Here is a 14,644-nt window from a genome sequence, read left to right as displayed (position 1 = left end):
AGACCCTTCTTGGGCTTTGTATATCAAGATTTTTATTTTATTTTAATGTAAACTGAGTCAATTAGGTCTCCACCAAGTCGGTCTCAAAGGGAGCTATAAATCACTATATATACTATAGGCAACAACTTAACCTCATTTAGAGCATCAGACAAGTAAGTTCAATCTGCAGTCGCTGGAGAAGAAAAGGAAGAGCGAAATACCTAAGGAGAAGGAGAAAACCTTAGCAAAGAAGGAGAGTTTTGTCAAGCAAGAAGACAGATTTCTCTCTTTTTTGCCACGTGTGCGAGTTTCTGAGTTGCTATAGGAGGGCCGAAATTTCAGATTTGTAGTAGGGCCAAAATTCTGGAAGTTGGAGGGCCGAAATTCTGTGTTGTAGCTTGGTTGAAGTTGTTTGACTAGAAGAAACTACTGAAGTTTGGTTAATCATTTTGGAATGCTGACTTCGTGGAGTAAAGGAAGTCTTTTGGTTTGGTCTGAGGTCTTGGATTGTCTCAATTTGATTTGAATCTACTAGTGGAAGAGTTTGACTAGAATTTCCCCTTCATAGGGGTTTTAGCCTTGGCCGAGTGCCTATATTTGGTGTCATTGATCTTCATGTTTTGATTTGATGATTGCTTGATGAGAAGAAGATAAAATAAGAACATAAAGAAAGTTAATAAGAATATAAGAATATCACAAGTAATTGTCAACATAAGAAAATCATTTTGCTTTTCTGATTTTCTAACAAGGCGCTAGTAAGCAGCACCAGTAACAATGGGACAGACCTAAATGAATTGTGGCATAGGAGAATGGGTCATCTACACTATGGAGCACGGAGGATGCTCAAGGAGACAGTGACGAGTGTTCTAGAATTAGGTACAAAACATGAAGATGTGTCCAGGGGGTGCGTACTTGGGAAATATGCTAAGGCAATGTTTCCAAGAAGTGACAATAGATCAGATGGGGTGTTGTAGCTTGTACATTCAGACATTTGTAGCCCAATGTCCACCAAATCTCTCAAAGGGTATGAGTACTTCGTTACCTTCATAGATGACTACTCTAGGAAGACCTGGATCTACTCTTTGAAGACCAAGTATGAGGTCTTTAGTTGATTCCACGAGTTCAAGACTCTAGTGGAAAACTTGACAGGGAAAAAGATCAAGGTATTTCACACGGATAAAAGGAGGAGAGTACACAGACAATGAATTCACTAATTACTATGTGAAGGAGGGCATTAGGAGACAATGGACAACTCCATACAATCCACAATGAAATGTAGTAGCGGAGTGGAAAAACATGAGTATCATTTGGGCGACAAAGACTATGCTATATGATCAGGACTTACCCAAGTTTCTATGGGTAGAGGTGTGTAGTACAAGGGTGTACATACAAAACAATGTTCCTCATAGGGCGTTGGGTAAGATAACACCAACGAAGGTTTTCTTAGGCAAGAAACCGAAGGTTAGTCACTTTAGAATCTTTGGTAGTATAGCATATTTCCATGTACCAGATGAGAAATGCACTAAACTAGATCAAATTACATAGGAGTACTTTGTTGGGTATAGCAAAACCTGAAAGGCATATAGGATCTACATTCCTAGCAGTAGGAGGATTATCATGAGATGGGATGCGAAGTTCATGGAGGAGAAGGCCTTCAGGAGATCTTGCGAGATGTCAACAGATGATCATAGTGAGCTAGTAAAAGCTCCATTAGTCCAGCAGCAGAGATAGCCATAGGGTAGTCCTAGGGTTCTAGTACAATGGCCAGTACGAGCACTAGCTCTGGTGCAGAGGATCTAGTGAGTTTGCAGCAGTCGAAGCAGTAGAGGCAGGATGAGGAGTTGGTCGAGCCACTCACCACTATCGATTGAACCAACAAAGAAGTTCGTCAGATGCTAAAGGATGTGTAGAGTTTATGGGGGCTCTTAGGACGAGCAAGAAGGAGCGCAAATAGCCAGACAGGTACCAAGCATTAATGGCACAGGTGGTTGAACCTTCTAGCTATCATGAGGTTGCACAACATAAGGTGTGGTAGGATGCCATGGTGGAGGAGTATAGCTCCATCATGATAAATGATGTATGGGAGATAGTGCCTAGGCCTTTGGATAGGTTAGTTGTAGGTTCCAGGTGGATCTATAAGATCAAGAACGCTGCAGATGACAACATGAAGAAGTACAAGGCTAGGTTCACCAGATGGACGTCGTGACAACATTCTTGAATAGGGTGATAGAGGAGGAGGTATATATAAAACAACCATAGGGCTTTGAGACACATGAGAGGGGCACACACGTGTGCGTTGAAAATACTGAGAGGGTGGGTGAGTCAGTATCTCTTAGCAATTACCACTTTTTAATCCTTTTCAAAGAGTTAGTTAATATTTAGTTATTATTATTGTTCTTCTTTAGATAATCATAAACAATAATCAACAGTAGACAACACCATACAACAATGTAGAAAGATAAAACAGTGGACACAAAGTTTTTTAGGTCGAAAGCCTCCTCTGGGTCAAAAACCACCAAATGCTTCTTAGTAATTGTCTTCTTCTCTCTTTCAAAATAAAATAATTACATCAAGATTTCAGCTACAACTGAGGGAGGCGTCAACCCCCTAATTCATAGGCTACAACCTATATGACACTCATACACCCAATAAACTTGCTGCAACCCGAAGGATGCCCCAATGCCCTGTAAGTCAAGGCACAACCTGACGATTGCCCCAACACTCTGTTTACCAGCTGTTGTTGGAAGGATGCTTCGTCGCCTTGTAATTTATCAACCACAAGTGAAAGGACGCCAAAATGCCTTGTGTAGGCCACGAATTGCCCTAGCACCACCTTGCCACCTTGAAGAGTTCTTAGGCCACAACTCGAAGGTGTCTCCAATCACCCTAAAGAGCCAACATACCACATTTCACAATTTTAAGACTGGATCCCCCAGTGCTCTGAATCAATATAAGAACGCTGTAAGATGTTGTTTACTTGTGAAGTCCATGTAGCCCCTGATCACTGTACTATGCTGCTTAAGCTGATCACTGCACAATACTGCCCAAAGTGATCACTACACAATAGTACATATCAAACCTTGACTGTCAACGCTGCCAAACCAATTGACAACTGCACAATCTAATCACTGCTCATCACTGTACAACCTGCCACCAATGACCACTGCACATCACTGTACAACCTGCCACCAATGACCACTGCACATCACTGCATGTCACTGCTCACATAGGCTACTGCACATCACAACTGTACCACTGCATTGCACATGAATAGATGCGCATTCATGAACTCACAACACTGCCTACCATCACTGTACCAATTTGCGTGTATTGGTGTAAATTCTGAACTCAAATGTCTGATAATGACATACACCAAGATGCCTCAGGTCATCCTTGTGACTTGCTTCCAATGCTCTCAAACACTGCCCACAAAGAGTTATCGACATATGTTTCACTGTTGATCACCAGTTGTACACTGCTAGCAATCTTTCTCGTTAATAAGCTGAACAACAAGGAGAATGGGAACAAAAGAATTGGATTTCTCTTGGAATTTGAGTACAATGATCCTAATGAAGCCATCGACCAAAGGGAACCTAGGGATAAGAACGGTCTTCAAGCTAGGGCTTGAAATATCTTGAGATTCCACCGTGAGATCAACTTCAAATTTGGAGGACCTTTCAAGAGACCCCAACACATTAGTTGACTAATTTTCAAGGATTTTCAATGGCTACAAATGATTTTAGATGATGCCCTAGGAGGCCTACTAGGTTAGGGCTTAGAAAGAAGGAAGGAGGGTGAGAAGAATATTCTTTTGTGATCACCTTAGGGCTAGACCAGTGCCTAGCCAATTGGGAGAATGGAGTCCAATGAGATCAATGCTTAGATAGGCTTAATTCCAACCAAGTAGTTCCCCAACAACTTTGTATGGCCTTATTAGTAACTAGGTTACAAAGGGAAATTTATACTTCCTTTATGTTGCAAATGATGACTTATCAAGGCAAATCATGAATGGTCCTGTACCCGTAGGCCAATAATTCACTATACTTCACAACGATCATATGAAAAAAATACCTCACAGAGACAAGACAAACAACAAGGGCAGCGACACCAATTTCATGAATGAAAATATTTCATAGACCATTACATGAGACAAAATACAAGATAGAACATGAAAAAGAGTACTCACAAGTATAATGAAATTATTCCAATCATCAAGTGCAAGAAAATCGAAGCTCGAAGACAAATTAAGCTCTTCCAAACATCGAAATGCATTAAATCTCTAATTCGTCCATCAAAAGGCTATAATGAAATTCCCAGAAGAAATAATGATCCAAATCCAAGTGATGATCAAATGGAATGATCATCACATCAATATATATCCTTCGGCTTCCTAAGGGGTTTGATTTGCCTAATTAGGCCAACCAATAAAATAATGTGCAAAAATGACATAACCTGGTGACAAGCCCACTAAGATAGCTCCGTAATACAAAAATAAGCCTCTAAAGAAGGCAAAATGATATACAAAATACGTTGAAGGGCCAATGAAGAGGCCTAGTGGAGTCTAATGTGTGCCAAGATGAATGAATGAATTATGAGCTCCAAACATACTGATAAACGGGGTGGCCCCTTGATATCAAAGCAAATGACCTCTGGTGCCCCAAGTGGTGGTGGGGGCACAATAACATCCCTCATGGGTCTCCAAATGAATCAAATGAGCCTGTATCCCATCTGTAACAGTTGGAGGAATGATGCAAGCCCTCCCATTGTCTCCCACAATGAGATACATCCTCATCTGTGCCCTGGATCAGCTGCCAAGTGTGTGGTGCAAGAGTGTAGCCGGTTGGGAAAGGTGGTCTAGGTGCATCATCATCGTCAAATAAATGGGATACGAGCGTGCAATGGAAGATGCTGAAGGCTCCCATGAAGTGGCAGTCTTCTCTCTACTATGGTGGAGGCCCATGATTCTCAATGCTCACCCTACAAGTGCCAATATGACCCTCTAGAGGGCTTGGACCCTGTATAGGGAGACCAAACCTCAGATGAAGACCCACCTGCAATCTTGTATAAGATCCAATGCGTCTCCTTACCTTCTAGTACTACCAATCATTAGTGCAATAAAGAGCTTACAAATCATGGAACCAAGTGGACACTTAATGGTGGCATGCCCTTCAATAATGGGCTTCAGAACATACATGTATCTCCAAGTTCAAGAAGAAGGTTAACCAAGGACCCTATTAGGTGGTTTGAGCCTCTAAGGGGGTGACATGTCCATGTTACATCCATCAAATGGTAGGTGGTATGTGAAATAATGATGGAATGGAGTCGGGCATCAGGGGAAAGCTCAAAGCCACATGCCACAGTACAAGGGTAACTAAGATAAGGGAAGCCCGCCCTTGGGTATATGAGTGTAGGAGGGAGCAATCGTGGTACATGAGTTACCTCAACCATTGATTTTCCACCCTTTTTCGTATCCCTTTTTCCTTTTTTTTAGATTCTTCTTTTGTAACTACATGGGGCTCTAGGGGATGAAAGCATGGTATGTAGGATATAGAAGTGAATACCCCCTTAAGGTGGAGCAGTTCATTGCGCTCAAGGGGTTGGGACAATCATGGGTTCGTAAATGATGTGAGGGGTCCTAGGAACCAAGGTGATGACCATGATGAGAGGGGTATTGCTCATGTTTGGCTTTTGCCCACGTGCTAAATTTTTATGTCCCGACCATCTCTTGCATTTTATGGTACATTTCCTATTGAGAGTGGCCAAATTATGCTTTTTCTTTTCTTTTAACTGCATCAACCTCTGGGGCATTGTTCTAGGCCCGACCCAAAGTGCAGACAAGGGGAAGGAAAGGCTAACTCCTTGTGGGCCCAATGGGCAAATGTGGACCCGAATGGGAATTAAGGTGAATGTGGTTATAATGAGCAGAGGGGAGTGATGTATATGGTGTTGGGAAGCGGGACCACACAACCAAAATCAATGTTTCCAATGTAGTGCCACCCCTAAAGCTAGTAGCCAATAAACGAGATCCCACGAGATTAGGATACAAGGTTAACCATCAAATTGGACGAAGGAGATAAGAGTACTAACCAAGCCCACTCTTTCTGCTGAATCTCCCACTAATCCATGCCCAAAAGTGCCCATGATAAGTAAACAAGAATACCCAACTACACAATGAAAAGCCATACCTTTTGGGTTGGAAGGCCCACCTTCAAACATACGATCATGATAGATGGGCGAGGAGCATATCGCTAGCTCAAGTGGTGGAGATAATGGCACATCGAGCTATTTGGTGGCTGCATGGGGTTGTTGGTTTCCGATTGAGGACCATCTAGGAGAAAACATTTCTCTTATGGATAATACCCATGGTTAGTGGGTAACAGTGCCACATACCACCATAATTGTCTTGACAAGGAGAATCCAATGGCAAGGATCTACATGACAAATTCCATGGTTTGCTACTTCTAAAACCCTCAACAAGTGTGGGGTGTGTCGTTAGTCCAGGAAGCCAAACCCTAGGACCTGGGTTTTCAACCATCCAATAGTGGAGCTGCCAATTTGATGTAATCTGACAATTACTAAGAAGCATTCATTACAATTTGACATCAGTGATTGGTGTTTTTAGCCAATGTCAAACCAGTCAACTGTAGGGGTTGACATCAATGACAATGCCATCCAACAATGTGTAGACTGAGAGAGCGCTATTGGGCTCAAACAGGCTCCCAGGGCATGGTATGGTTGGATTGATATCTACTTGCAGTGGATGGGATTCGTGAAGAGTGATGTGGATCCCAAACTTTACTATCTGATGGTAGAGGGCGAGCCACTCATCCAAGTGTTGTATGTGGAAGACCTCTTTCTGACAGAGTCATCAGGGCTCATAGAGGATTGTAAGAGAAACTAAGCGGCAACATTTGACATGAAGGATTTGGGTCTGATGCATTACTTCCTAGGCTTGGAGGTATGGCAGGGATGGGAGATCTTCCTTCATTAAGGGAGATATACTACAGAGTTCCCAAAGAGGTTCAAGATGCAGAATTGTAGACCTATGTCCACGCCTATGATTACTAACTGGAGGAAGATAGATGCATCAGAGTACGAGGACATTTACCCAACCTTGTACAGATAGCTCATCAATTTACTCATGTATCTGGTCAACAACCAGCTAGACATCTATTTCACGGTCAACACTTAGTTAGTTTATGGTTGGACCTAAGAGGGTGCACTGGATAACAACGAGACATATATTGAGGTACTTGTGCAGCACAGTGGAGTGTGGGTTGTGGTATACTTGAGGTGATGGTGTCAGATTATGTGGTTATACGGATGCAGATTGGGCAGACATTTCAATAGACTAGAAAAGCACATTAGGGTGTTGCTTCAACGTTGGATCAGGGGTTGTATCTTGGTGCAGCAGGGAGCAGAAGTCCATGGTACCAAGTTCTGCAGAGGTAGAATACATGGTAGCTAGCATGGCCACATGAGGGGCTGTTTGGATTTAGAAGCTACTAGTGAGTTTGCTCGGTCATAAGATGGAGGCAACCAATATCTACTGCGATAATCAATGTTGCATCAGGCTCTCGGAGAATCTAATGTTCCATGATAAGTCGAATCATATTGACATATGGTACCACTTCATCAGAGATTATGTGTAGCATGGATCAATTCGGCTACAACATGTTCCCACAGAGCAATTGGTGGCTGATATACTCATGAAGGCCCTAGGGAGGCCAAACTTTGTCTACTTAAGAGAGTAGATGGGTATAATGGAGAACACCTTCCTCACTAAGAGGGAGTGTTAGATTATGGTAGCAATGGAGAGGTCTTCTAGTCTCTATGATGTTGAAGAGCCTAAGGAACACAAGATCTCCAAAACCCAGAAAAGGTTTCACGAGAAAAGACTTGGAGATGCCTTAATTAAATTAATTAGTCAATAATTAAAAAGTTCCTAAGTCTAACTTAGGATAATTGGTTAATAAAAGGGAAATAATTATGGAAGTTCGATTTTGCTATAGAGTTCCATGGATGAAGTCAAGATGATCTTAGCCATCAGTTGAGATGTAATCATGGTCGTTGAGAGTCCAACGAGAGATTATAAGAGCAGGTTGAGTTGAGCAATTTGACTACCCAGTTGAAGATATTCAACAAGGGTGCATTTAGAGCTAGGGAAGTATTAGAGGTAAGGGACTCAATAGAGATTTGAGAGCAGGAGTCCAGAGGAATTTTCCTCAGTATTTTCCAGTGTACGAGAGATAGGAAGAGGAGGCCGAATTCATTTTCCAAGGAGGCTGCTACAACTAGTGCAAGTAGCCAGATTTCCCAGTGCAAGTTGTGGGAAGAGCCACGTTTTAGTTGCCAGTTGTCAGATCAGTGTCCCAGAGGCAGAGCGAGTGGGGTTCAGAGGTAGAGGGAGGCATGACGACTTGAAGGAAGGTGATTATGGATCTATACAAATTTTCTGGAGGCAGTCGTACACATTTCTAGCCTGGCAGTGTGAATAGCTAGAAAGTGTGAGTTGTTGGGACTCGAGAGAGAGGGCTAGATCTATTGTAGAGGGAGACCATGTCTTCTGGTTTATTTGCTAGTAGAGATTACCAAAGCTTTGACAGAAAGGCAAGCATATCATTGTACTCTTGAATTTGCTGAAGATAATAATAAAACCCTCATCTACTGCATTGGTTTTCCCTTTAGGGTTTTTGTAGGGACATTTGTCCAAAAATAACTGTGTCAAATTTTTATGTGTGTGTGCATATTTCTCAGTTCCAATTTTTATATTCCACAATGTTTCTATTGTGAAGATTGCATCAATGAATTTATTGTTATTTGCCGTAAAGTTAACTACAAAAGACAAATAAACTCTATTAGTTAGAAGATAAATATCCAATTCGTCGCAATCATGGAAATTTCACATTAATTATTGCCTGTTGCTTATTCACGGAAAAATAATTCTTCTGTTGGAAGTAACAAATAATAACGTGAACAACACCAATAAAAAAAAAATTACAGGAAATATGCAAGAAACCAATCGCACAATTTACACTACTATGTTAGACAAAACGTCCATGGAAAAACCCCAATGTGGGGAAAACCAGTTTTGAAATCTGAGGGCTTTTTATTAATATCTTCAACAAAATTTCTTATTGAGAAATTACAACTGCTTGCCTAGCATCGACAAAGCTCCATTAATATTTTTATCTTCATTTTTGAACAAATCGAATTGGAAAACTTCATTGTCTTCCTCTATAGATCAACCTGGCCCTTTCCTGCAATTCACACTCCCTTCTTGCAATTGCATTGGCTAACTGGGAACTCACACTACTTCTGAGAAATCAATTTAGCAATTTATACAACCTCCAACAACTTGCGCAGGCCACTCCCTCTACTTCTAGCAATTCACACTGGCAATTGGCAACTCACACTGCCATACTCAGCCACCTTCTACAAAAATAATTCGGCTGATAAACTCCCTTTCGAACTCAGACTCTGGAAATCTATCTGATGGAGAATAATCCCGGAAATATCTCTCCTCAATCACTACTATTGAAATCCTTTGGTGTACTCTAAAAATCACCCACTTGAATGATTGTTATGATCTGATCTGTCTCCAGTGTTGCCCATCGACCTTCCTTTATAACGTTTCATTCACAAATGAATGGTCGTGATTGGAAGTTCATGAGACCCAATCAATGGCTGAGATCATCTTAGAAACTTTCTACAAGCTTTTGGAGGTAAATCGATCTTATCCCAACTAATGTCATTTAATTAACCACTTTCTCTAGGTTTAGAAAGGAAATATTAAAATATCACAAATTAACATAATTAGGATATTTCCCTTTGGAGAAATTACGTGGGCTTGGAGATAATTGATTTCTCCATGTTCCTAGGCTCAATGACACCTCTCAAGACTAGAACACTTATCTGAGCTACAATATTCTAACTATTTCCAAAGTGATTGATGGTTGAGATTAGATTTCAACTTTACTTGAGATCAACGGTTGAGATTTATCTAATTCACTAATGCAAATAACCTTTGCATTTCATTAGATTAACTCACTTTATCTTATACAATTAAATTAATTTAATAATTAAAGTGATTGCCAAGGTTAATGGTTAATTAGGTAACTTCCACACACCTAGACACTTAAGCATGTTTGGAAGTACTTGCCCAAGCTGCAAACATCAACAGATCGTACATGCATGAATCTCTTGACCTGGAATTTGATGCAACATGTAGTAAGAATTTCCTCAGCAAAGATCCAATAACAGATCTTTGTACCAATATCATCACTTTTTTCTTGCAGCCTTTAGGTGAGTTTGACTAGGAAAAATCTCATGGTCAAGTGCATAATAATCAATCAATTTGAAGCCAAATTACATATATACAACATTTCAACATGTTCTGATCACTGCCTTCTTCTTAGTCTTAGAGGTTAGTTATGGATAATGATGCTTAGCTTAGCTACATAATATGTAGTGTTGTTGTGCCCCTATCTTTTATGCAGATTCTAGAGAGTAGATTGTCATGAATAAAATATAGATATAAATAATTAAACATAAAGAATAATAACACATCATAAGTAATGATTAATTTGTAATTAGTTAATGAAGAGGTATGTCCCTAATGACATGACCGTTCATAAAGGGACATCTGCCTAGGGTATATAAGTAGGCCGTAATCCTCATTTGTAAGCTTCTCATATCAATTCTATATACATTACTTGTCCTACAATGAATATCTTTGTCTTCGAAGTATTCTGAAGAACGAACTTTGTTCTTTACATTGGTCTTAGAGCCAGGTTCGATCCTCTAGCCGCTCAACCGCTGCACAGAGCCAGTTTGATCTAGGCCTTTGGCTATCGAAATTCATCAACCTTGTTGTTGTTAAATCATTTCGCTACATAGTTTGGAATTTCTCTGTTTCGCCAGTGTGGCCATTTAGGCCTTTGGCCATTAAGAAGGAAGAAAAAGGAAAAGAAAGAAAGAATTATTTAAAAAAAATATAAAACAAATTAAAAAAGGGCAAAAAAAAAATAAAGAAAGAAAAAAAACAATATATATATTTAATAAAAAAGGAAAAAATTGGGAAAATAATAAATAAATAAATAAAAACAAAATAAAAATTGAAAAATATTTAAAAAATAAAAAATAAAAAAAGAAGAGAGAGAGAGAGAGAGAAAGTCAAAATACAAAAAAGTATATATTTAATTAAAAAAGGAAGAAAAAAAGAAATTATTTAAAAAAAAAATAATAATAATTTAAAAATAAAAAATAAAGAATATTGGGAAAGTACCATTGTCCCTGCTGAGTCCATGCACCAAACGAAAGTAGACGACAGACACAACAAGCAGTTTAGTCATCACTGCTTCTCTAGCGCTGATGTAGGAAAGCCAATGCTTCACATCTATTGCAAGTGTTCACCATAGTAAGTTGCTGCCACCTTTGACGCACGCCCGACAACACCCCCTCATTTGCACCCTCCTCCGCCCTCCATTGCAAATCGGCCCAACTGTCAGCCATTGCATCAGTAGACAGAGCACTTGCAGTGCTGTCCCACAATGCCATTTCCTTCCATCTGTCCCTGCTCAGTCATTGTTCACCTTGCCCGATGCCATCGTTCCTTCTGGCCTGTGTTACTTCCTTAGTCAGTGCACTGTGCCCATTCATAACCTTGTTTGATGTTCCCTTGTAGTATCCACCGACTCCTTTCCACTGTCATTGATGTCGTTTTCCAAGCGCCATTTCTGCTCGGGTCAAACAACACCTCTGGGAGTCATGCCTTTTTCTAACAAGCCTCTGCGACTCTGCCAATCAATCCTTTTATAACCCTGTCGATGTCATTTGGGTAGTATGATTCTTATAAAGTATTAATTATTTAAATATATAGTTAGTTATAACATAGTTATATAATTATTTTAAATTATATAGTATTTTAACTAATAGATATATAGTTTCGTTATTAATATAAAAGTTACATGAAAATTAACTAAAACAGAAAAAAAAGGAACGGATTCTAATCTACAAAAGAAGGAAGAATATTTGAAAAGTGTTAAGGATAAATATTCAAGGGAAAAATAATTATTATACTCCTAAACGTTCATAGAGGAGTATTCTGAAATTGGAAAAGGAAACACCATTGGATATGATGGTCACATATTATATTATATAGGAGGAATAAATTTTGAAGGGGTACTTTTAAAAGGTTAAAGTCTCCATTCAAGGTTAGAAGGTCCATTTCTTTATTTTGTTGCTAATTCAATAAAGAAAAGTATATTAAGATAAAAATCCCTTAGTATAGCAAAATATTAAGGAACTACTTTAACATAGTATAAAAAAGGGGATTATTAGGAATCGACATTGAGTAAGATACTTATAATAAGGTATTTTTTGTAAGCTCGCCCAGGAAAAGAAAAAATGGAGACCAGTAATGAAAGATTTCCTAAAACCTTTAGTAAATGTATTAGTACACTATTTAAAATCAAAGGATCACTCGCAAGAAGAGATATTATATTCTCTATTAATCCTATTGAAGATAGTAATTATGTTAGTACTCAATATGCTAACCAATAAGTGATTCTTGAATCGAATATAATTGAAACAAATTTTGTTGACACAAGTGACAAACAATATGACATAAGAAATCTACAACTAAGTATTGGGGATTATTCTTTTATCTCGCAATTCACCATGAAAACCTTATTTTTTGACGATAGTGACATTGTTTTGGGCTCATCCTGGATGGAAAATTTAGGGCCCTTTATTCTAAATACGAAAAATAAGTTTTTGATATCTTCCCACAAAAAGAGAAAAATAACACTATAGAATGTTACAGTGACGCCATAAGACATACAAGATATCTTGAAAGTAATTTATCAAGAAATTAAGAAGGTGATACAAAATATGCAAGGGGAAGTTGACAAAATTGCTGCTAACAAAAATGAAGAAGTTATTCACCAAAAGGAACACAACAAGAAATTATTAACACAAATTAAAAAAACTTTAAAATGACAAGAAATCCTTGAAAAACAAACTAGAAAAACTCAACATGAAAGACATATCGAAGTCTTCAAACATAACTGTCCAAGTTGAAGAAAAAGGAATGAATATCGAGCTAGTCAATATCAAAACTGAAGAAGATGACAACCCAGTTGAAAGGAAAACATATTCAGAAGTTGTAGTTCAAACGATGAAAAACCCAAGTGAAGATTTTGTAACCAACTCGACAACATTAGAACCTAAAGTAAATCAGAATATTGCCACACACATGATAAGGGAAAGACAAACCAAAGAACTCCTTATCTACATCCGAATCACAAGAACAAACATCTCAATCAATCTACGAATCCGTATCACTCAAAACATAAATAACAAACTTATGTTTCGAAGAAAACTGAAGTGCACACAACTCAGTCTAGTGATAACAATTCATCACAAGTTTCCAATGATTGAAAAATTCCACATAAGATTAATTTAGGATGGTCAGATCCTTCCTCCGTGCGACAATTTTATATATCACTCCAAGTATCATATCATGTTGTATTGATAAAGATGAAAGTTCTGAGATGAGACGGTATTCAAAACGGGAAAAGAGATCAAGCCTTTTTAACAGCAAGCTTTGAGGATGAAGCTTTTTGAGGAGGAAGGCAATGCTATGAATAAAATATTGATATAAATAATGTAAGCATAAATAATAATAACACATCATAAATAATGATTAATTAGTAATTAGTTAATGAAGAGGTATGTCCTTAAGGACATGACCATTCATAAAGGGACACTTGCCTAAGGTATATAGGCAGGCCCTCAGCTTCATTTGTAATCATTTCATATCAATTCTATATGCATTACTTGTCCTACAATGGATGTCTTTGTCTTCAAAGTATTCTAAAGATTATTGTGAAGAACGAACTTTGTTCGTTACACAGGCAGGTTGTCAAAGCTTTAATTTCTCTCATTCTATGGTGTAGTCGCTTGAAACTAGTGATTCTCATCTATGTACTACTTCTACAGTTCAATTAACAGTTAGTAGTTATTAGTTTTGGTTATTGTATATTTATTTCATTTCATTTTATACTGAATGTCAGCACATTTGTTTGGCAGGCAGTATGAGCACATTGTTCTTGTTCATTATCGAGAAATTAAAGAGGTCGGTATTCTTTCACTGTCTTGACTCTTATGTAGTTTCTATAAAAGTTGATCAGTGATCATTTGTCAGGTGACATGTTAAATTGCATTGCATACATATGATATTTTGTACATGTTAATTTAGTGTCTGGCTGATGGGATGCATGAATATATTATTTTATATCCAATGCCTTGTCAATGTTTGGGTAACGAGTTACAGGGATGCAGCTTTATGCACATGTTTGTTTCTTCGCAAATACAGGCATGATGGTAAGAAGATGAATAAAATGGATTTGTCATTCCTGGCTTGTACAGTATGAATTACAATTGCAGTTTTATAAAGGCATGAATAGCATTATATGATATCGCGTGGTACTTTGTACATATGAATTTTATACCTACTACCTTGTCAAAGTGTGAATGCTTGCAGCTCTGAGAAAACACGTGCTGCATATTCCTGTTTTTTCTGTTCCTAGTAAAACTTTACATGAAAAATCCAAGGGATGCTTCCCCATATTCATGGATGGCATCCCTAATAAACCCATTG

The 14,644-nt window shown here is 38.6% G+C and overlaps 1 protein-coding gene across 1 annotated transcript in view; it reads left to right on the top strand.

Annotated features, from left to right (window-relative positions):
- The window catches only part of LOC149162776 (calmodulin-binding transcription activator 3-like), a 351,577-nt gene that overhangs the window by 223,390 nt on the left and 113,543 nt on the right, over positions 1-14,644 (top strand). Inside the window, exon 5 of the mRNA XM_089437389.1 lies at positions 14,074-14,119. Coding sequence (XP_089293515.1) covers positions 14,074-14,119 — 46 coding nt within the window. The remainder of the gene's footprint in view (positions 1-14,073; positions 14,120-14,644) is intronic.

This window comes from Pinus tabuliformis, chromosome 5_2 (genome assembly GCF_031772625.1).
Source record: "Pinus tabuliformis cultivar Carrire ecotype Pingquan chromosome 5_2, CPIR1, whole genome shotgun sequence".
NCBI classification, from domain to species: domain Eukaryota; kingdom Viridiplantae; phylum Streptophyta; class Pinopsida; order Pinales; family Pinaceae; genus Pinus; species Pinus tabuliformis.
Note: the sequence above shows the minus strand (reverse complement) of the source record. Positions and strands in the feature narration are given on the sequence as shown.